General features: G+C 36.0%; 1 protein-coding gene across 1 annotated transcript in view; it reads right to left on the bottom strand.

The window, feature by feature from the left end:
* The window catches only part of WSCD2 (WSC domain containing 2), a 344,950-nt gene that overhangs the window by 193,861 nt on the left and 127,299 nt on the right, over positions 1 to 23,790 (bottom strand). Inside the window, exon 3 of the mRNA XM_053701694.1 lies at positions 14,484 to 14,668. Coding sequence (XP_053557669.1) covers positions 14,484 to 14,668 — 185 coding nt within the window. The remainder of the gene's footprint in view (positions 1 to 14,483; positions 14,669 to 23,790) is intronic.

Raw genomic sequence — 23,790 nt, forward strand, 5'->3', positions numbered from 1 at the left:
ATATATCATTTTCTAACATAATGAGATATTGCCAATCTCTTGAATCTTTTTCCAATAATTTTCTACTGTCTTAAAAAGAGATTCAGGTTCATATGCCCCTCCAATGGAGACAGTGGAATTATAAAGAAGTTAAAAATCTTCATCACAATGTAGTTGGGAATCAGCACTTAGGATCCATTCCCATTTATAATAGCTATGAACCTTTAAATACAAATGTAGAGCATGATAAAAATCAGGAGTGGGAATCATGGGGAGCAATAGGGAGATTAAACAAACTTTTTTAGAGGTAAGACAACAGGAAAAGGAACAACATCCAAGACTACCTTTTGTAAATTTAGACAGACCCAGACCCAGGAAAAGGTTGTGTTAGAACCAGACAAGGGAATAGATGAGGCAGACAAATACATACAATTAGGGAGAAGAAGGAGACACTAGATGTGGCCAATAAAGACATTTTTAACTTAGCAGGGATTGAGTTAGATCCGAATGACATACGTTTACTTAATAAGAGACTTAAATTCGCCCCGAAAGCAAAACCAAAAAAAATTGAAATGTTTGTGGATGTACATAAATTTATCATAAAAATGACCCTTAAATGGTATTTTCTGAAAAATTCTATAAATCGAACAGCGGAGAACCCTCATCATTTAGAATATAGGGATTTGGATATTTGTATAATTCTAAAGGATTTAGATAAAGAAAATGATAGGGGTGAAATGTCCGATAATTTTATTTCTATAGAGCAAGATGGAGATGATTTCAAATGTTTTCAAAACTTGTTCTAAAAGACATAGAGAAATCTTTCAAAAAAAGAAGAGTCTTTTATTAATAAACATAATGATAATCTCACTATTCTGGAAAAAAAATCCCTGAAGAAACTGGTAGACAACAGTAATATAGTAATCCCAGTCCGCCGATAAGGGCAGGGGTATAGTAATCCAGAATAGGGAGCATTATTTACAAGAAGCCATGAATCTTTTAAATGACCAAACTATGCATACAGTTATAGAAGACCCTACAGGTAGGTATGTGAGAGAACTAGGGAAGCTTCTAAGTACAGCCAAAAATTATATTATTCTAACCAATGAGGAGTATAGATTTATTTTCGTACAGCAGCCTAATATTGCAGATTTTTACCATCTCCCAAAAATCCACAAAGACCCGATACATCATCCAGGTAGACCAATTGTATCTTGTATCGGGTCTTTGTGTGAGAATCTATCTAAATATTTTGATTTTTATCTACAACCTATAGTGAAGGGCAGTAGGGCTTATCTAAAAGACACTCAAGCTGTGATCCAAACTTTTGAAGATATAGAATGGGAAGAGAATATGAGTTGGATTACGTGTGACGTATCTGCTCTCTATACTTGTATCCCGCATGATCTGGGGGTACAGGCAATCAAAGATAAATTATCCAAATGGACTATCCTTAAGGTACATATGCAATTTTTATTTGATAGTATTAATTTTGTATTAAGACATAATTACTTTGCTTTCGAGGGGAAGTATTATTTACAAATATGAGGCACAGCGATGGGGATGACTTTTGCCCCATCCTTTGCCAATCTGTAAATAAACTCCTATGAAAACAAATATATATGGAGTAATAATCCCTTTATGAGTAATATTCTAAAATATGTTCAGTATATAGATGACATAAACATTCTATGGCAAGGTGATCTTTCACTAATAGATGATTTTGTCATGTATATGAATAGGAATACATTAAATCTGAAATTTACTAAGCAATCATCATGTCTATCCATTGAGTTTTTAGATCTAATACTCTTCAATAAGCAGAATACTATTGCAGTAAAAAGATTTAGGAAACCAACGGAAAGGAATGGTTACATAGAGGCATCGAGTGCCCACAAAAAATGCTGGATTAACAATGTCCCCTACAGTCAATACATTAGAATTAGGAGAAATTGCACATATATGTGTAACTTTGAAGAAGAAGCCAATAGTCTAGAGAAACATTTTTTAACAAAAGGCTATGACCCGGATAAAATAAAAGAAGCACGTATTAAAGCACAATTGATCGATATGTGTCAGCATATAAATACATCTAGGACTTTCAGAAATTCAGATAGAACAGACACTTATGAGATTAGTTTTAAAAGCAACTGTGATTCTACATTTGTAGTATATCTCCTGGAGTGTGGGTGTGGACTACTTTATGTGAGCCGCACTAAACAACAAATCAGACGCAGGGTAAATGAACACATTTCTAATATCAAAGAAAAACTAATTAAGCACAATGTTGCAAAACATTTTATGGAGTACCATAATAGTACCCCTGCCTCTTTAAGGGTACAAGTTATTGGGTGGGTTCCTCCGACAAAACATAAGAGACTATTGGAGCTTAGAAAACTGGAGACCCTTTGGATCTATAAGTTAAAAAGCTTACATCCAATGGGCATAAATGTAGAGATTGATGTGGCAGCTTATATGTAATTGAGGAATCCTCTAGACCACACAGGGACTTCTGTTTGTAGCCAGATAGCAATCAATTGTATCTTACTAGTATAGTTATACAGCATAGTTTTTTGCATAATATGAAGTAATTTTTAATTTAGGTTTTTATGGTAAAGTTTTTAATGAATTTTGTAAGACTTGCATAAGATTTGATGTTTTAACCTTTTAACAAATTAGTATATTTTTTTTATATATTATCTAGGGCTTACTATTAGCCATCATAGCGTATGTCACTAAGGAATCAAGCATATATATAGATTTAGATAAATTATCCACTGTTATTAACGTTTTTAGTGTTTGCACGCCCTCTTGACAATGTATTTGTTTTTAAGAACTAGAAGAGCGATATTAATTACTCGTATTTCTGAAGTGTAATATGTAAAATAAGTTCAATCAAATGCTTTGTATCATGAGAAGGTCCTTTTAACTTAGGCTCATGTTTTAGGGTTTGACGATTTTACAGATGGTTGTTGTATATTATAAGTTATATGTTTAAACCATTTAAATTATATAACGATTTAGCTTTTGGCTCCAATACACACACACCCTAAAAGCCTTCATCAGTTGGCTAAGAAGAACCAATGGCATTCGATTTATAGACACTCCTCCAGGGGCGGAGTCTGAATACACTGCTATTTAAGGGATATCCTTTTAGGATAATGGCATACGATTTAAAAAATTCTCTTGAGAAAGCCCGGTCGTGACCAGGGAAAACCCATTGGGGTAATCTTACTGACAATCCCCTCTGAGAGACTTTCCTCCTCTTACAGTGTGAACGGCATCGGCTAATCACGTGCCCGCACCTCTGGTGGTGATCCGGAAACCCCTGAGCAAGCATCTGTGGCAGAGACTTGTTTTTAGCAGCTTTCTGTGGATACATTATTGTTTATAGGCGTTTTTATCTATGCATTTTTTGGAAGTACAATTTTACTGGTGTTTAATAAAATTACACTTGAATCCTCTGTGCGCTCTATTTTTTTTGCAAACATTTAAACTATGTTGAACTTCTGCTTTTTATTTTGCAAGCTAACTAAAAGTACAATGTACAGCTATTAAAATGTTTGTAACATCCCTGATCTGTGAAAACACATTGCTTCTATCACAGGATGCAACAAGACATGTTACAAGATGGCGGCACCCAGTTTAAAGAGAGCAGAGCTTTACTAACTGGCTTCTGTAATGTATTAGTATTAGAGAACGGCTTTATAGAGAGCTGTAGGTACATGAAGAAAAAGACTAGCATGGTGAGTAGTAATCATGCTACTACTGTAGTTGTACCTAGCGGTTTAATGTCCCCGGCCAGGCCTGGACTGGCCAAAGGGCATCCAAGGCAAATGCCCAGTGGGCCTGTCGGTTATGTAGGCCTTGCTGCTGTATAGAAGCCCCACCCTCTCTTAATATAGGTAACAATAATAAAGCTGTTACAGTCCACCTATTTTGTAAAGCAGAAAGTACATTTTCTGTGTGGCTGTTAAGCAGAGGTGCTGCACTCATGTGGTCTGCTCCACCTTGAAATGCCCAGGCCTATTTTTGATCCCTGACCAGTCCTACTTTATAGTTACTTATCACCCAATGTGTGGGGAATAAGTAAATATTATGTTTAAACTTTAGCATGATATAATATTAATGTATTTTTTGTCATTATAGGTATTGTTTGCAGTAACATAAAATCAATGTAATGGCACTTAATATTTCCCTTGTTTTTTATCTTACTTCCTTGTTTTTAAATAAACAGTTATGTTTGAATCTATTTTTGTGAGTATGAAATTGTCTGCACATCATGAAGTTATTTGCATCCATAATTGAACCAACACAACATCAATTCAGTTGCTAGTCAGCTGTTAGTAGCCTAGCAACAATTGTTTTGAAAAATAATAATGGCGTGTGTTTATGTTATGAGTGCATATTTAGAAAAGTACTTTACATATCTAGGTGAACTATTGATCTGGAAATGTTAAGATTTATTTCATTACTCAAAATAAAGGTTTTTAGAGTATAAATTGCTCTTAACACTTCACGTCTCCCTTTCATTTCTTATTTATTTATGTTTTTTTTTGGGGGGGGGGGAAAGCTACAGACAAGTAAAAACTTTTATAACATAAATAAAAAAAATCCAACAATAAAATTTACTACTTAGAAGCATCCAAAGTCATTCTTTAATATTTCACATAGAAAGTACAGTTTTAAACAACTATCCAATTTACCTGTATTATCATATTTGCCTCATTTTCTTGGTATCCTTTGTTGAAGGAACAGCAATGCACTACTGGGAGCTAGATAAATACATTGGATGAGCAGATGACAAGAAGAATTTATATGTGCAGACACCAATCAGCAGCTCACTTCCAGAAGTGCATTGATGCTCCTGAGCCTACATAGGTATGCTTTTAAACAACAAATTGCAAGAGATAATAAAAGGAAATTAGAAAGTTGTTTAAAATGTCATGCCTTGTTTGAATAATGTACGTTTAAGTTTAACTTTTAATGTCCCTTTAAAAATGTGTCCATTGCTCTCTAATCTAGACATGCCGCACCATTTAAATAGACATGGGCAATTTGGATCCAGAAAAATGTCAAAAAAACACAACATTTTCCATATTCGTTGCATTTGTCTATAAACAATAAACAATCATTTTTTGTATTTAAAAAGAAAAAACACTAGCAAAAGCATGTGACAAAAAAATGTAGTTAATTTATTCATAAGATTATTATAACTGGTACTCTAAAGGAGAGAAAGATTTTTCACTGTCTCAATAGGTAAGCTTTCCTTTTGCTAGTGGCCAATCCTGATCTTGTTAAAAAAGAATCTAATTTCTTTCATGTAATTGGCAAGAGTCCATGAGCTAGTGACGTATGGGATATACAATCCTACCAGGAGGGGCAAAGTTTCCCAAACCTAAAAAAAATGCCTATAAATACACCCCTCACCACACCCACAATTCAGTTTTACAAACTTTGCCTCCTAAGGAGGTGGTGAAGTACGTTTGTGCTATGATTTCTACGTTGATATGCGCTTCTCAGCATTTTGAAGCCTGATTCCTCTCAGAGTACAGCGAATGTCGGAGGGACGTAGAGAGTATCACCTATTGAATGCAATGATTTTCCTAATGGGGGTCTTTTTCATAGGTTCTCTGTTATCAGTCGTAGGGATTCATCTCCTACCTCCCTTTTCAGATTGACGATATACTCTCATATACCATTACCTCTACTGATAACTGTTTCAGTACTGGTTTGGCTATCTGCTATATGTGGATGGATGTCTTTGGTAAGTATGTTTTTATTACTTAAGACACCTCAGCTATGTATTGTTCTTATATTTGCCATGAGTCAGATTCATGTATTTCCTTTTGCAGATTGTCAGTTTCATATTTGGCGAAAGTTAATATTAAGAAATATTTTTCTTACCTGGGGTTTAGTCTTTTTTCAATTGACTACTTTGTTTCAAATTGCGGGCTGACTTAGGCTCACGGGTGCGCCAAATGCTACACTTTATTGCGTCATTCTTGGCACGAGAATTTTTTGGCGAGAAAGGCACGTCCGTTGACGCAAGTTTGTCATTTCCGGCGTCATAATTGACGCAGAGGTTCACACAGGGTTGCATCGTTAGTGACGCGAGTGTGTCATTTCCGGACATGGTTGGCGCCAAAACATTTTTCAGTTACGTTGTGCGTCATACTTGCCGCTAAACTTTTTTCATTATTTATTTGCCCCATTGCTTTTTGCCTCTTGCCTTTTTCTATGTCAGAGGGCTATGTTATTTGCATTTTTTTTCCCATTCCTGAAACTGTCATATAAGGAAATTGACAAATTTTGCTATATGTTGTTTTTTATTTTACATTTTGCAAGATGTCTCAATCTGATCCTGCCTCAGAAGTATCTGTTGGAACTTTGCTGCCTGATGTCAGTTCTACTAAAGCTAAGTGCATTATATTTCCGAATGTCATTGTATTGGTTATCATGATAAACTTTTACATGCAGATATTGTGTCCATCAGTAAATAGTACATTTCCTGTTGTTGTTCCTTTAACTTTTAATGTACATGTTATACCTATGAAATTTAAAGAATTTGTTATTTATTATATTCAGAAGGCTTTGTCTGCTATTCTGCCTTCTTATTAATATAAAGGTCTTTTAAAACTTCTCATAAGGTTGATGAAATTTCAAATGACCGACAACATAATGAATTATTCTCTTCTGATGAGGATATATCTGATTCAGAAGATCTTTCCTCAGATATTGACACTAACAAATCTACTTATTTATTTAAAATGAAGTATTTTCGTTCTTTGTTAAAGAAGTGTTAATTATTTTGGATATCATGGAAACTAGTCCTCTTGATATTAGAACTAGTAAATTCTGTTTTTAAACCTCCTGTGGTTATGCCAGAGGTTTTTTTCCGTTCCTGATGCTATTTCTCTTATGATTTCTAAGGAATGGAATAATCTGGGTACTTATTTTATTCCTTCTTCAAGGTTTAAAAAATGGTATCCTTTTACCAGCAATTTCTATAGAGTTTTGGGAAAAGATCCTCAAAGTCGATGGGGCTATTTCTACTCTTGCTGAACGTACCCCTATTCCTATGGAAGATAGTACTTAAAGGGACAGTAAACCTAAAAAATAATGTTATATAATTCTGCACACAGTGCAGAATTATATAACATTAAATTTGTGCTATCGTTATAAAAGCTTATATTCCCTTTTAATTTTTTTAAAATATGTCAGTTTTTCAGACCCGCTCTCTGCGCTCTTCTGAGCAGGTCTGTTTTTATTACACAGCGCATCGGGCCAGCTGTATAGTAAAAGCCCGGGCCGACCGCACCATAACACTAAGTGCAGCTCACTCCTGCTCTGTCTGTCGGGCCGGGCTGTGACTATACAGCTAGCTGATGCGCTGTGTAATAAAAACAGACCCGCTCAGAAGAGAGCAGAGAGCGGGTCTGAAAAACTGACATATTTTAAAAAAATTAAAAGGGAATATAAGCTTTTATAACGATAGCACTAATATAATGTTATATAATTCTGCTCTATGTGCAGAATTATATAACATTATTTTTTAGGTTTACTGACACTTTAAGTTCCTTTAGATAGGAAACTTGTATCTTATCTAAGGAAAGCTTATTTATATTCAGGTCGTCTCAGGCCTGCAATTTCTTTGGCTGATGTTGCAGCTGCATCAACTTTTTTGTTGGCGATTTAGCGCAACAAGATTTGGATTCTGATTTATTTAGTATTGTTCGCTGTTACTGCGACATACTAATAAGTTCTGATGCCATTTTTTGATATCATCAAGATTGATGTTAGATCTATGTCTTTAGCTATTTTTAGCTACAAGAGTTTTGAGACTTAAATCTTGGAATGCTGATATGACTTTTTAAGTCTAGATTGCTATCTCTTTCTTTCCAAGGTAATAAGAGACCTAAGGGTAAACATAAAGCTTCTAAATTGTTTCGTTCTTTTATTCAAATAAGGAACAAAAACCTAATCCTTCCCTATGGAATCTGTTTCCAATTGGAAACCTTCATTAAATGGAATAAATCCATCCCATTAAAGAAACCAAAAAGCCAGCCCCTAAGTCCGCATAAAGGTGTGACTCTCATTCCAGCTCAGCTGGTAGGGGGCAGATTAAGGTTTTTTGCTCCAAATCAATGGTTTCAGAGTATTGTCTCTCAGGGGTTTCGAATAGGATTCTGAGTAAATCCTCCTGTGTGAAGATTTTTTTTCTCTCACACATCCCAGCAAATCCAGTTAAAGCTCAAGCTTTCCTGAAGTGTGTTTCAGACCTGGAGTTTTAAGGGGTAGTCATGCCAGTTCCTTTTCAGGGACAAGGTCTGGGGTTTTATCCAAATCTATTCATTGTCTCAAAGAAGGAAATTTCATTCAGACCAATTCTGGATCTAAAAATTTTGAATCGTTATGTAAGAGTACAAATTTTCAAATGGTGACGTTAAGGACTGTTCTGCCTTTTATTCAGCAAGGATATTTTAGGTCCACAATGGATTGCAGGATGTATACCTTCATATTCCGATTCATTCAGATCATTATCAGTTCCTGAGATTCTCTTTTCTAGACAAGCGTTACCAATTTGTTGCTTTTCCATTTGGACTAGCAACTGCTCAAAGAATCTTTTTTTAAAGGTTCTTGCTGCCCTGCTTTATGGAAACCAGAGAGCAGGGTATTGGAGTGTTTCCTTATTTGGATGATATTTTGGTACTAGCTCAGTCTTTCCGTTCTGCAGAATCTCACACTAATCAACTTGTCTTGTTTCTTCGGAAACATGGTTGGAGGATCAATTTTCCAAAAAGTTTCTTGATTCCTCAGACAGGGGTCACCTTTTTAGGTTTCCAGATAGATTCAGTGTCCATGACTCTGTCTCTAACAGACAAGAGACGTTTGAAAGTGGTTGCAGCCTGTAGGCACCTTCAGTCTCAGTCATTCCCTTCAGTGGTTATGTGCATGGAAAATTTAGGTCTCATGAGTGCAGCATTGGACGCAATTCCCTTTGCTCGTTCTCACATGAGACCTCTCCAGCTCTGTTTGCTGAATCCATGGTGCAGGGATTATACAAAGATATCACAATTAATATCCTTAAATCCCAATGTTTGACACTCTCTGATGTGGTGGTAAATCACCAGCGTTTAGTTGAAGGGGCTTCTTTGTTCGGCTAACCTGGACTATGATCTCTACAGATGCAAGTCTTTCAGGTTGGGGAGCTGTTTGGGGATCTCTGACAGCACAAGGGGTTTAGAAATCTCAAGAGGCGAGATTACCAATCAATATTTTAGAACTCCGTGCAATTCTCAGAGCTCTTCAGTTTTGGCCTCTGTTGAAGAAAGAACTGTTAATTTATTTTCAAACAGACAATATCACATACAGTGGCATTTGTCAATCAGCAGGGTGGGATCACAGTCCACAAGCTATGAAGAAGTATCTCGGATACTTGCTTGGGCAGAATCCAGCTCCTGTCTAATTTCTGTGGTGCATATCCCAGGTATAGACATTGGGAGGCGGATTATCTCAGCCGTCAGACTTTACATCCAGATGTGTTTTCTCAGGTTGTTCAGATATGGGGTCTTCTACAGATAGATCTGATGGCCTCTCATCTAAACAAGAGACTTCCCAGATGCCTGTCCAGGTTCAGGGATTTTCAGGTGGAAGCAGTGGGTGCACTGACACTTCCTTGGTGTTATCAACCTGCTTATATTTTCCCGCCTCTAGTTCTTCTTCCAAGAGTGATCTCCAGAATCATCATGGAACAATCGTTTGTGTTGCTGGTGGCTCCAGCATGACCTCACAGGTTTTGGTATGCGGGTCTTGTTCGGATGTCCAGCTGCCAACCTTGTCCACTTCTGTTAAGGCCGTACCTACTTTCTCAAGGTCCGTTTTTCCATCAGATTTTCAAATCATTAAATTTGAAGGTATGGAAATTGATCGCTTAGTGCTAAGTCATAGAGGTTTCTCTGACTCAGTGATTAATACTATGTTACATGCTCATAAATCTGTCTCTTGAAAGATTTATTATCGAGTTTGGAAGTCTTACATTTCATGGTGTTCTTCACATAAATTCTCTTGGCATTCTTTTAGAGTTGCAAGAATTTTACAGTTTCTTCAGGATGGTCTGGATAAGGTTTTGTCTGCAAGTTCTTTGAAGGGACAAATATCTGCTCTTTCTGTTTTATTCACAGAAAGATTGCTAAACTTCCTGATATTCACTGTTTTGTATAGGCTTTAGTTTGTATTTAAGCCTGTCATTAAATCAATCTCTCCTCCTTGGAGTCTTAATTTGGTTTGGAGGGCTTTACAGGCTCCTGCATATTGAGCCTATGCATTCTTTGGACATTTAACTACTTTCTTGGAAAGTATTGTTCCTTTTGGCCATCTCTTCTGCTAGAAGAGTTTCTGAGCTATCTGCTCTTTCTTGTGAATCTCCTTTTCTTATTTATCATCAGGAAAAGGCGGTTTTGCGGACTTCATTTAAATTTTTCCCTAAGGTTTTGAATTCTAACAACATTGATAGATAAATTGTTGTCCCTTCCTTGTGTCCTAATCCTAAGAATTCTTTGGAAAGATCCTTACATTCTTTGGATGTGGTGAGAGCTTTGAAATATTATATTGAAGCTACTAAAGATTTCAGGAAGACTTCTAATCTATTTGATTCTTCAAGCTTATTGGAGTCTGGTTAGCCCCTGCCTCAGAGAATTACAGCTCATTCTACTAGATCAGTCGCCACTTTGTGAGCTTTTAAGAATGAAGCTTCAGTTGATCAAATTTGCAAGTGGCAACTTGGTCTTCTTTACATACATTTACTAAATTCTACCGTTTTGATGTATTTGCTTCTTCAGAAGCAGTTTTTGGTAGAAAAGTTCTTCAGGCAGCTATTTCAGTTTGATTCTTCTGCTGATGTTTTAAGTTTTTCTTTTCTTTATGAGAATAACTTATATTTTGGGTTGTGGATTAATTTTTCAGCATATGGCTGTTGTTTATTTTTATCCCTCCCTATCTAGTGACTCTTGCGTGGAGTTCCACATCTTGGGTATTTGATATCCGATACGTCACTAGCTCATGGACTCTTGCCACTTACATGAAAGAAAACATAATTTATGTAAGAACTTACCTGATAAATTAATTTCTTTCATATTGGCAAGAGTCCATGAGACCCACATTTTTTTATGGTGGTTATGATTTTTTTTTGTATAAAGCACAATAATTTCCAGATTCCTTTGTTGATGCTTTTTACTCCTTTCTTTATCAACCCACTACTTGGCAATTTGTTAAAACTGTATTGTGGGTGTGGTGAGGGGTGTATTTATAGGCATTTTGAGGTTTGAGAAACTTTGCCCCTCCTGGTAGGATTGTATATCCCATACGTCACTAGCTCATGGACTCTTGCCAATATGAAAGAAATTAATTTATCAGGTAAGTTCTTACATAAATTATGTTTTTGTGCTATTGGTGGTTTGCAACAGTAGCACTAGCTACTACTTCAACTTTCAGTTTAAGCTGCTGTCCAGCTGCTCCTCTTCTGCCTAGAAGATGCTCTCCATAGGAAGCAGATGGAGAACAGTTTGTTGCTAACAAGCAAATTCTGGGTCACACCATTAATAAATATTGGAAGAAATTAGAGACTTTTTTTCTATAAACTAATTGTCAAAAAAAAAAAATGGCTGTGCTTATGTCTACCTTTTAACAAGAAACAACTTCTTGCAGCCTTAAAATTGCAGAAATAGTTTCTAGATTTATTTGGTTCCAAATATTGCTTTTCCAAAGGCACATGAAAATTATTCTGCTCTCATAATAGCTTGAAAAAAAAAACATCTAACACCCTTAATTATTTGCAAACAAGTTATATTGCAATTTTTTTTAAAGGAAAATCATTTTTTTGAGTTTTTTTTTAAGTTAAAGGTATTCTTAGTCATGGTCTCAGGAGCCAATGACATACAATTAAAATAGGATATAGCATCCTGTAACACAGGAAAAAAACGTACAGCCTTTACTGCCAAAGGAAAGTGACATTGAGTAGGTGATATATCTCCACAGGTTTTAATGGGCATGGGGTGAAGCCAAATTAAATCACTGTCATTGTGTTATACGTACAACTTGACATTTAGAGTACATTGTGTACTACATTCCCATAAGTGGATATGATTGCTCACAAGTGAATTAATGAAAATGAATAGTGACTGTAACTTCGATTGTACACTATCAAACAAACATGCTAGCTATAATAATGAGTTTTTTTGCTGATAAAAATCTCAAGTACTTCAGAGTTTGTTAAGAAAAGAACACATTGTGCTGAATTCTTAATTCAATTTATTTTTGCCCATGTTGTTAATAATAAGATCTTTTTTTTATAATATGTCAAAACACCTAGAAATCTCCCTACTGAGAAAACTAATATTTAAGAAAGTCACAGCAATTTTTATTTATTTCTCCATTTATTTAAGTGTTTGATTTTAATCACTGGATGTGAGAATGTGACAAAAGTGATTCAAGCTCTCAAAGACTCTGTTCCCATTGAGAAGAACCCAGCAGTTACCAGCACAAAGCACATATGGCCAAAGGTATTTCAGTCAGAACCAGGAATTTACTTACATAAAAAGCACAGATGTATTGTCCCTTGTCCAAATACTATGTGACCTTATATTTAATCTAATTATCTCAAGCACCTTGATCCCAGTGCTCTAACTTACACACAATAGCCTGTCATTGAGCTCTATAGCAATTGTCAATGCCCCCTCTACAAGTATTTCCATTACTGTACTGGTAACTTGGCCTCTCACTCCCATCTTGTGGCTGCTCCCCACTTAGGAACCATTTACAATGCTACAGATGCAGCTTTGCAGCCCTTGTTATACAGGTCCATGTGAGTCTGCAACCACAAGTGAAGAAGCAGTGGTGGAACATACACTGTTTTCTTTCTGACACTTCAGATGTGGCAGATTAAAATCCCCTCAGACTGATCCACCTGGGCTGACTCTCAGCTCCTGGTCTTTTGTGATTTGTTGCCTTAGAGCAGGCAGTGGGATTGCACAAAAGAGTTATAGTACAAGAAAAACACATCAGCTGAGCCAATAAGAAAATGTATATGTGTTTAGCCAACAATCAGCAGCTACCTTTCTGAAGAGTGTTGCTGCTCCTGAGTAATAATGCTTTCAACAAAAGATACTAAGATATTAAGTCAATTTGATAACAGAAGCAAAGTCTATTAATATAACATGCTCTATCGGAACCATGGCAATTTAATTTTGACTTTTTATATCCCTGTAAAACATCAGTAAACTCCTTATTTATATAAAATATTTAGTTATGTGTAATAAAACAACTTTTCAATATATATTATTCATTTTTTCCCCTTTACATATAATTTAGCTCTAAAATTTGTGGACTTTCTAATTCTCAAGAGCTGGAAATGCAGACTTCTTAAGGCAAACTCTTCTACATGTCCCTCAATAATTGGCTTTAGCAGATAACAATTGTTAAACAATGCACTTTATGCTAACATAATAACCATGGATAGCCTTGTTGTCTGTGAAAGCAAGCCCACATTGATTCCTTTAAATAGAGAAAATTGAATTTTGCTATTGAGACACTATCTATTCTATCTATCTATCTATCTATCTATCTTTCTATAATATATCATATATCCATATAAATATATATATAGCTATAGGTATATACCTATATAAATAAATAAAATATATATATATATATATATATATATATATATATATACAGGTATATAGCGATAGATAGATAGATAGATAGATAGATAGATAGATAGATAGATAGATAGATGGATGATAGATTTATAAAGAAAAATAACATTTTCGTCTAAGGGAAGAACCGTGGTATTTAAAGTATTATTATTGTTAATGCACGGTTGGCTTTAGCACAGTAGGATTTTGTAGCACTCCCCATAGAAGTCTATAGGGAAAGGGAGTTAGAGCGGTTACACTATCCTCTCTAGATGTTAGCGCACCTGCGTCTTTCGCTGTATGCATGCTCTCTATAAGGCTATGAAGAAGAAACATAAAAGTACCTTAATGGACCCCAGTGTCATTTACCGCATGCAGACAATCAGGCATACCACATGTAAACCAGTGGCAAGTCTTGGGGTTTGCCAAGAACCCCATTCATTTCTGTAGCACAACACAACCTTACAGTGCTATCTAGTCTGCATTTCATGTCTATTTTCTTGCATGTGCAGTGTTTTGCCCCAAGGGGAAGGGTAAAGAAGAATCAGGAAGATATAAGATTTTATGTAATTCATGAGAAGATGGAAATAAGCCTAAAGGTTAGATTTGGTGCTAGTAATGAAAAAAAAAATCCTGTAGGATTGCATTAGTGGAGGATAGGCAAAATTTAGTTCATTTGATTGTAACAAATTATGAAAATTCTTGTGAAACATTAAAACGTGCATGCACATGGCATTTTCTATATTGCAGAATATTTTTTATTGTTCATTTTCAAGATGTACTATTTAAAATGAAGATTTCAGTACTCACACCTCCTTGCAGATTCCTGGGTAAGTTCTAGTCGGTAAATAGAGAGACGATTTACTCCTCCGCAAATGTTGCTCTTCTCCCCCTTGCATTCCATGTTACATTCAGACTCGCTGACATTTAAGGCTTTTATTTTGTGACCACAGTAACACTCTGCTCCAAACTCGAGCCCTGCGTACATATATCCCCTAGTTAAAAACAAAGAAAGCTACTTTGTAAAGTTGTACACTGACCTGACTGGGACATTTTTTTGTTGTGGGTAGAACTTTATACACTTTATCACCAACTTATTTCATTATCAATTCTAATATCATAATCAAATTCAAATTAGTTTAATTGGCATACCAAATTTCAATGATTGTTGCCAAAGCACATATTTTAGAGAGAGTATGGCATTCTTATAGAATAAATGTGTATTGATAAATTTAAAAACTGCTAGAGACAATCATATTGTTTATAGATTTGAACAAAGATAATTAAGATACCATGTGACCAAGCCCAGATTTGTTACTTGTTTATAAGAGTAGATCACAGGCAAGTAAATTAGTATCCCAGACATTTTTATTTTATTATTTTTTTACACAGTAGTAATATCCAAAAAATCCCATCTGCATCTATGATATATATCAGTTGGGATTCCTTCATAGAGGTCTACAGATCAGTGATATGTTGCACAATAAATAATGCTGGGATATTTAAAACTTCCAACTGGAATTCAACAAATTTTAGTATATCAGCATCTGTAGGGGGGCATTTATACCTTACACATTTTCAACCAGCCACATTTTAATGCATAAATATTTGGAAATGTGTTTTACTAATCGCTGTAGTTGTTAGCATAACTTAAAGGTATATTAAACACCTAATTTTCATGAAAAAAATGTGCTTTATACTATACTTTCTAGAAAGAACAAAAAAAGTCATAAAAAAACCTAGAATTTTGAAAGTTGCCTAAACCAGCTATTAAATTTGCAGGTTACAGAATTGCTATTTAGCCCCTCTAGGGAACGTGGGAAAAGAACAATTTAACACAAAATCAAGGCGTGTTTAATGTCCTTTTAAGAAAGAAGGACATTCAAAAATAGTTAAATATTCAAAAATATATACAAAAATATTTGCTAATTGCTGTATGGGCATTTAATGCAGAACAAATGAATATACTGCCTCTATTTTACATAGTGTCAGAAGAAACAAGCAAAAGAATGGTGAATTAAGGAAGTGTCATTGTGGTCAGCAGGGAAAATGTCATTAAAAATACTTGCCTTTAGGAAAGACAGATAGAAAGGACAGTTAGCTTAAATGGACATCCATAAATGCTGAATTAATTAAAAGTTATACAGGATATCTGGAAAAAGCTGGAGAAAAAAAATAAGACATAAACAATAAACATCCCAGAAAAGGAAGCTATTGTTCCTCAAAATCTCCTCAGTAGCCCCATCATATTGTAATGATACTTTTAAACAATCAATCAGAATGCTTGTTCTGGAACTTGCAATGGATCATCCATCTGGCATGTGCAGGCTTCGTAACTTTATTTCATTCTAACTGTGTTTAACATTAAATTATGGTGAAATCCCACAAAATGACAGTAACGCAAAGTATGAACTGATTATGCTGATTATGACTGTTTTTCCCCTGTTCCGATCAGCCAATAGAATGCGAGCTCAATCTGATTGGCTGATTGGATCAGCCAATCGGATTGAACTTGAATCTGATTGGCTGATTCAATCAGCCAATCAGATTTTTCCTACCTTAATTCCGATTGGCTGATAGAATCCTATCAGCCAATCGGAATTGAAGGGACGCCATCTTGGATGACGTCCCTTAAAGGAGCCTTCATTCGTCGGTAGTCCGTCGGGAAAAAAGGATGTTCCGCGTCGGCGGGATGAAGATTCAAGACCCGGCTTCGAAGATGACCTCGCCCGGATAGAAGACTTCATCAGCGCCTCTTGAAAGATGACATCGCCCGGATGGAATATTTCTTCAGCGCCGCTTGGAGGATCACTTCATCGGATGGAAGATTTCTTCAGCGCCCCTTGGATGATCACTTCTGCCGGTCCGGATGTCCTCTTCAGTTCCATCGGTGGCTCGGCTGAGTGAAGACGACTAAAGGAAGGATGATCTTCAGGGGATTAGTGTTAGGTTATTTTAAGGGGGGTTTGGGTTAGATTAGGGGTATGTGGGTGGTGGGTTTTAATGTTGAGGGGGTTGTATTTTTCTTTTACAGGCAAAAGAGCTGAACTCTTTGGGGCATGCCCCCACAAAAGGCCCTTTTAAGGGCTGGTAAGGTAAAAGAGCTTTGAACTTTTTTAATGTAGAATAGGGTAGGGCATTTTTTTATTTTGGGTGGGTTTGTTATTTTATTAGGGGGCTTAGATTAGGTGTAAGTAGTTTAAAATTGTTGTCATATTTTTTAAATGTTTGTAACTTATTTTTTTTATTTTTTGTAACTTAGCTTTTTTTATTTTTTGTACTTTAGTTAGTTTATGTAATTCTATTTAATTGTAGTTATTTGTAGGTAGTTTATTTAATTTATTTAATGATAGTATAGTGTTAGGTTTAATTGTAACTTAGGTTAGGATTTATTTTACAGGTAATTTTGTATTTCTTTTAGCTAGGTAGTTATTAAATAGTTAATAACTATTTAATAACTATTCTAACTAGCTAAAATAAATACAAATTTACCTGTAAAATAAATATAAATCCTAAGGCCTAGTTTTGGAGTTTTGTCGGTAAAGACCCGCGTAGCTAACGCCGGCTTTTTTCTGGCCGCACCATAAAAATAACTCTGGTATTGAGAGTCCACATAAAGGCTGCGTTAGGCTCCAAAAAAGGAGCGTAGAGCATATTTAACGCAGCTTCAACTCTCGATACCAGAGTTGCTTACGCAAGCGGCCAGCCTCAAAAACGTGCTCGTGCACGATTCTCCCATAGAAAACAATGGGGCTGTTTGAGCTGAAAAAAAACCTAACACCTGCAAAAAAGCCGCGTTCAGCTGCTAACGCAGCCCCATTGTTTGCTATGCGGAAACACTTCCTACGTCTGCACCTAACACTCTAACATGTACCCCGAGTCTAAACACCCCTAACCTTACACTTATTAACCCCTATTCTGCCGCCCCCGCTATCGCTGACCCCTGCATATTATTATTAACCCCTAATCTGCCGCTCCGTAAACCGCCGCTACTTACATTATCCCTATGTACCCCTAATCTGCTGCCCTAACATCGCCGACCCCTATATTATATTTATTAACCACTAATCTGCCCCCCACAACGTCGCCTCCACCTGCCTACACTTATTAACCCCTAATCTGCCGAGCGGACCGCACCGCTATTATTATAAAGTTATTAACCCCTAATCCGCCTCACTAACCCTATAATAAATAGTATTAACCCCTAATCTGCCCTCCCTAACATCGCCGACACCTAACTTCAAACATTAACCCCTAATCTGCCGACTGGAGCTCACCGCTATTCTAATAAATGTATTAACCCCTAAAGCTAAGTCTAACCCTAACACTAACACCCCCCTAAGTTAAATATAATTTAAATCTAACGAAATTAATTAACTCTTATTAAATAAATTATTCCTATTTAAAGCTAAATACTTACCTGTAAAATAAATCCTAATATAGCTACAATATAAATTATAATTATATTATAGCTATTTTAGGATTTATATTTATTTTACAGGTAACTTTGTATTTATTTTAACCAGGTACAATAGCTATTAAATAGTTAAGAACTATTTAATAGCTAAAATAGTTAAAATAATTACAAAATTACCTGTAAAATAAATCCTAACCTAAGTTACAATTAAACCTAACACTACACTATCAATAAATTAATTAAATAAACTACCTACAATTACCTACAATTAACCTAACACTACACTATCAATAAATTAATTAAATACAATTCCTACAAATAAATACAATTAAATAAACTAGCTAAAGTACAAAAAATAAAAAAGAACTAAGTTACAAAAAATAAAAAAATATTTACAAACATCAGAAAAATATTACAACCATTTTAAACTAATTACACCTACTCTAAGCCCCCTAATAAAATAACAAAGCCCCCCAAAATAAAAAAATGCCCTACCCTATTCTAAATTACTAAAGTTCAAAGCTCTTTTACCTTACCAGCCCTGAACAGGGCCCTTTGCGGGGCATGCCCCAAGAAGTTCAGCTCTTTTGCCTGTAAAAAAAAACATACAATACCCAAGCCCCCCAACATTACAACCCACCACCCACATACCCCTAATCTTACCCAAACCCCCCTTAAATAAACCTAACACTAAGCCCCTGAAGATTTTCCTACCTTTTCTTCACCTCACCGGGTTCAACGATCTGTCCAGAAGAACTCCTCCGATGTCCTGATCCAAGCCCAAGCGGGGGGCTGAAGAGGTCCATGATCCGGCTGAAGTCTTCATCCAAGCGGGGCAGAAGAGGTCTTCCATCCGATTGAAGTCTTCATCCAAGTCAGCCAATCAGAATCAAGTTCAATCCGATTGGCTGATCCGATCAGCCAATCAGATTGAGCTCGCATTCTATTGGCTGATCGGAACAGCCAATAGAATGCGAGCTCAATCTGATTGGCTGATTGGATCAGCCAATCGGATTGAACTTGATTCTGATTGGCTGATTCCATCAGCCAATCAGAATATTCCTACCTTAATTCCGATTGGCTGATAGAATCCTATCAGCCAATCGGAATTCGAGGGACGCCATCTTGGATGACGTCATTTAAAGGAACCTTCATTCGTCGTTCAGTCGTTGGCCAGGATGGATGTTCCGCGTCGGAGGTCTTCAGGATCCTGCCGCTCCGCTCCGGATGGATGACCATAGAAGATCCCGCTTGGATGAAGACTTCAATCGGATGGAAGACCTCTTCTGCCCCGCTTGGATGAAGACTTCAGCCGGATCATGGACCTCTTCAGCCCCCCGCTTGGGCTTGGATCAGGACATCGGAGGAGCTCTTCTGGACAGATCGTTGAACCCGTTGAGGTGAAGACAAGGTAGGAAGATCTTCAGGGGCTTAGTGTTTATTTAAGGGGGGTTTGGGTAAGATTAGGGGTATGTGGGTGGTGGGTTGTAATGTTGGGGGGCTTGGATATTGTATGTTTTTTTTACAGGCAAAAGAGCTGAACTTCTTGGGGCATGCCCCGCAAAGGGCCCTGTTCAGGGCTGGTAAGGTAAAAGAGCTTTGAACTTTAGTAATTTAGAATAGGGTAGGGCATTTTTTAATTTTGGGGGGCTTTGTTATTTTATTAGGGGGCTTAGAGTAGGTGTAATTAGTTTAAAATTGTTGTAATATTTTTCTGATGTTTGTAAATATTTTTTTATTTTTTGTAACTTAGTTCTTTTTTATTTTTTGTACTTTAGCTAGTTTATTTAATTGTATTTATTTGTAGGAATTGTATTTAATTAATTTATTGATAGTGTAGTGTTAAGTTAATTGTAGGTAATTGTAGGTAGTTTATTTAATTAATTTATTGATAGTGTAGTGTTAGGTTTAATTGTAACTTAGGTTAGGATTTATTTTACAGGTAATTTTGTAATTATTTTAACTATTTTAGCTATTAAATAGTTCTTAACTATTTAATAGCTATGTACCTGGTTAAAATAAATACAAAGTTACCTGTAAAATAAATATAAATCCTAAAATAGCTATAATATAATTATAATTTATATTGTAGCTATATTAGGATTTATTTTACAGGTAAGTATTTAGCTTTAAATAGCAATAATTTATTTAATAAGAGTTAATTAATTTCGTTAGATTTAAATTATATTTAACTTAGGGGGGTGTTAGTGTTAGGGTTAGACTTAGCTTTAGGGGTTAATACATTTATTAGAATAGCGGTGAGCTCCAGTCAGCAGATTAGGGGTTAATGTTTGAAGTTAGGTGTCGGCGATGTTAGGGAGGGCAGATTAGGGGTTAATACTATTTATTATAGGGTTAGTGAGGCGGATTAGGGGTTAATAACTTTATAATAATAGCGGTGCGGTCCGCTCAGCAGATTAGGGGTTAATAAGTGTAGGCAGGTGGAGGCGACGTTGTGGGGGGCAGGTTAGGGGTTAATAAATATAATATAGGGGTCGGCGGTGTTAGGGGCAGCAGATTAGGGGTACATAAGTATAACGTAGGTGGCGGTCGGCAGATTAGGGGTTAAAAAAATGTAATCGAGTGGCGGCGATGTGGGGGGACCTCGGTTTAGGGGTACATAGGTAGTTTATGGGTGTTAGTGTACTTTAGAGTACAGTAGTTAAGAGCTTTATAAACCGACGTTAGCCCAGAAAGCTCTTAACTACTGACTTTTTTCCTGCGGCTGGAGTTTTGTCGTTAGATGTCTAACGCTCACTTCAGACACGACTCTAAATACCAGAGTTAGAAAGATCCCATTAAAAAGATAGGATACGCAATTGACGTAAGGGGATCTGCGGTATGGAAAAGTCGCGGCTGAAAAGTGAGCGTTAGACCCTTTTTTGAGTGACTCCAAATACCGGAGGTAGCCTAAAACCAGCGTTAGGAGCCTCTAACGCTGGTTTTCACGGCTAACGCCAAACTCCAAATCTAGGCCTAAGATAGCCACAATGTAATTATTAATTATATTGTAGCTATCTTAGGGTTTATTTTACAGGTAAGTATTTAGTTTTAAATAGGAATAATTTATTAAAGTATAGTGTAGTGTTAGGTGTAATTGTAACTTAGGTTAGTTTTTAGTTTACAGGTACATTTCTCTTTATTTTAGCTAGGTAAGCTATTAAATAGTTAATAACTATTTAATAGCTATTGTACCTAGTTAAAATAAATTGAAAGTTACCTGTAAAATAAAAATAAATCCTAAGATAGCTACAATATAATTATTATTTATATTGTAGCTATATTAGGGTTTATTTTACAGGTAAGTATTTAGTTTTAAATAGGATTAACTTAGTTAATAAGAGAAATATTATTTAGATTTATTTAATTAATATTTAAGTTAGGGGGGCGTTAGGGTTAGGGTTAGACTTAGGTTTAGGGGTTAATAATTTTATTACAGTGGCGGCGGTGTAGTGGGGGGCAGGATAGGGGTTAATAAATTTATTATAGGTGGCGACGGTGTAGGGGGGGCAGGATAGGGGTTAATAAATTTATTATAGGTGGCGACAGTGTAGGGGGGCAGGATAGGGGTTAATAAATTTATTATAGGTGGCGACAGTGTAGGGGGGGCAGGATAGGGGTTAATAAATTTAATATAGGTTGCGGCGGGTTCAGGGAGTGGCGGTTTAGGGGTTAAACTATTTATTTAGTTGCGGCGAGGTGCGGGATCAGCAGGATAGGGGTTAATAACTTTATTATAGAGGGCGAAGGTATAGGGGGGGCAGGATAGGGGTTACTAGGTATAATGTAGGTGGCAGCGGTGTCCGGGAGCGGTGGTTTAGGGGTTAATACATTTATCACAGTTGCGGCAGGGTCTAGGAGCGGCGGTTTAGGGGTTAATACATTTATCACAGTTGCGGCAGGGTCTAGGAGCGGCGGTTTAGGGGTTAAAACATTTATCAGAGTTGCGGCAGGGTCTAGGAGTGGCAGTTTAGGGGTTAGTAACTTTATTTAGTTGTGGGGGGCGCCGGTATAGGGGATAGAACAGTGTAGTTTAGTGTGGGTGCTTAGTGACAGGCTAGCAATAAAGCTGTGAAAAAGCCTAAGAGCAGCGAGATCGGATGAGTGATAACTCTCACAGTCCGCTGCTCATTGCCCCGTACTTGGTGCGCGGCTTTTTGACAGCTTTATTTGATAACTTAGGCGAACGTATTCAGGTCCGCGGCGGCGAAGGTAGGCGAGCTTAGGCGGGCGTATTGAGCCGGCGAAGGCAGGAAAGTAGACGGCTTGATAACTACCCCCCATAATCTTAATACACATAGTCTAAGAGGGATCTGCCTACTCGTTGCATATGTTTTATTGCTCCTATTTTAACATGACTACTTTTGTCTTATCCTGCAGGGATATACTATACATATATCCCTCTAGGGATGAGAGGAAACCTTTGCACAATGGCCTCCATCCAGTTATAATATTTCTACCTTCCACATAACTATAGCTCCTCTAAATTTAGCTCCGCCCTCCCTACATTTGTGTTTATCACAGATTACGCAGATTCCAAGAAACTTTTCCCTCTAATTTTAAATTCACGTATTTTATTCTTAAGAAGCAAGTATTTATACTGATTACTATAGGTGGTTTGAGACCTCGTGATAAGTGAATAATGCAACAACCTATTTGGATATTTTATTCAGCTGTTGATAATATATGAAGACTAGGTGTCATTACTGATGTTCTTACTTTAGTCTACTATCCTGTCATAGTTTATATCCCGTATTAAACATGCAGGATAATATTTTTGCACATCACATCTTACTAAACAGACAGCTATTCTTCTATATACTCTTATATCACCTGATTTGTTTATATCTAAACTATATTAAGCTTCTTTATATTAACATTATCCCTTCCCCTATTTTTGATGGTTATATATACTACATAAACTAGATGTATGTATATGTCATATCTATGGTTGAATTGTTTCAATAGTACTCAAAAGATCTAAAAGTGACCTTATAATATCGTAACCCTCCTGTTATTCTTCATAATTGATGCGTTTGAAGCTTAAAAATGGCCTCACTTGTGTCATGGAGGTGGAAAACTGAGGATTAGCATTTGATATATATATATATATTTTTTTAGTTCTATTCTACAGGTACCACTCAGATAGTTGGCTACATTATTGTATTCTACTTTATTTTGCATTTATGTTCCCATTTGCTTATATGTAATTTCAATGTTATGGAACATATTGCCTGTATATATATATATATATATATATATATATATATATATATATATATATATATATATATATATATATATATATATTTTTTTTTTTTTTTCCACACAGTGGGATTCCTGTATGTTTATTTTTAATCCTCAAAAAATAAATAATAATAAAAAAACTATGTACATAAGATGTACATAGTTAGTATGAAAATTGTTTGATTGTTTTTTAATAAAGTATATATTGGTAAATTTGTATGAATTAAAACACACATTTGGCACTCTGACTGCCAATTATCCATCTGTAATTTACAACAACAGAAGTCAATATCAGCATTCCAATCTATCAGACTATTCAGTGTTTTTTTTTCTTGTATAATCATTTCGCATATTTCATAAATCACTATATTTATATTTGGTTATATTTATTTATATAGAATGTTGTAGCTTTGATAGAATAATTCAAGACTTAGCATAGGAATAGAAGCCAAT

This window comes from Bombina bombina, chromosome 2 (genome assembly GCF_027579735.1).
Source record: "Bombina bombina isolate aBomBom1 chromosome 2, aBomBom1.pri, whole genome shotgun sequence".
Lineage (NCBI taxonomy): Eukaryota > Metazoa > Chordata > Amphibia > Anura > Bombinatoridae > Bombina > Bombina bombina.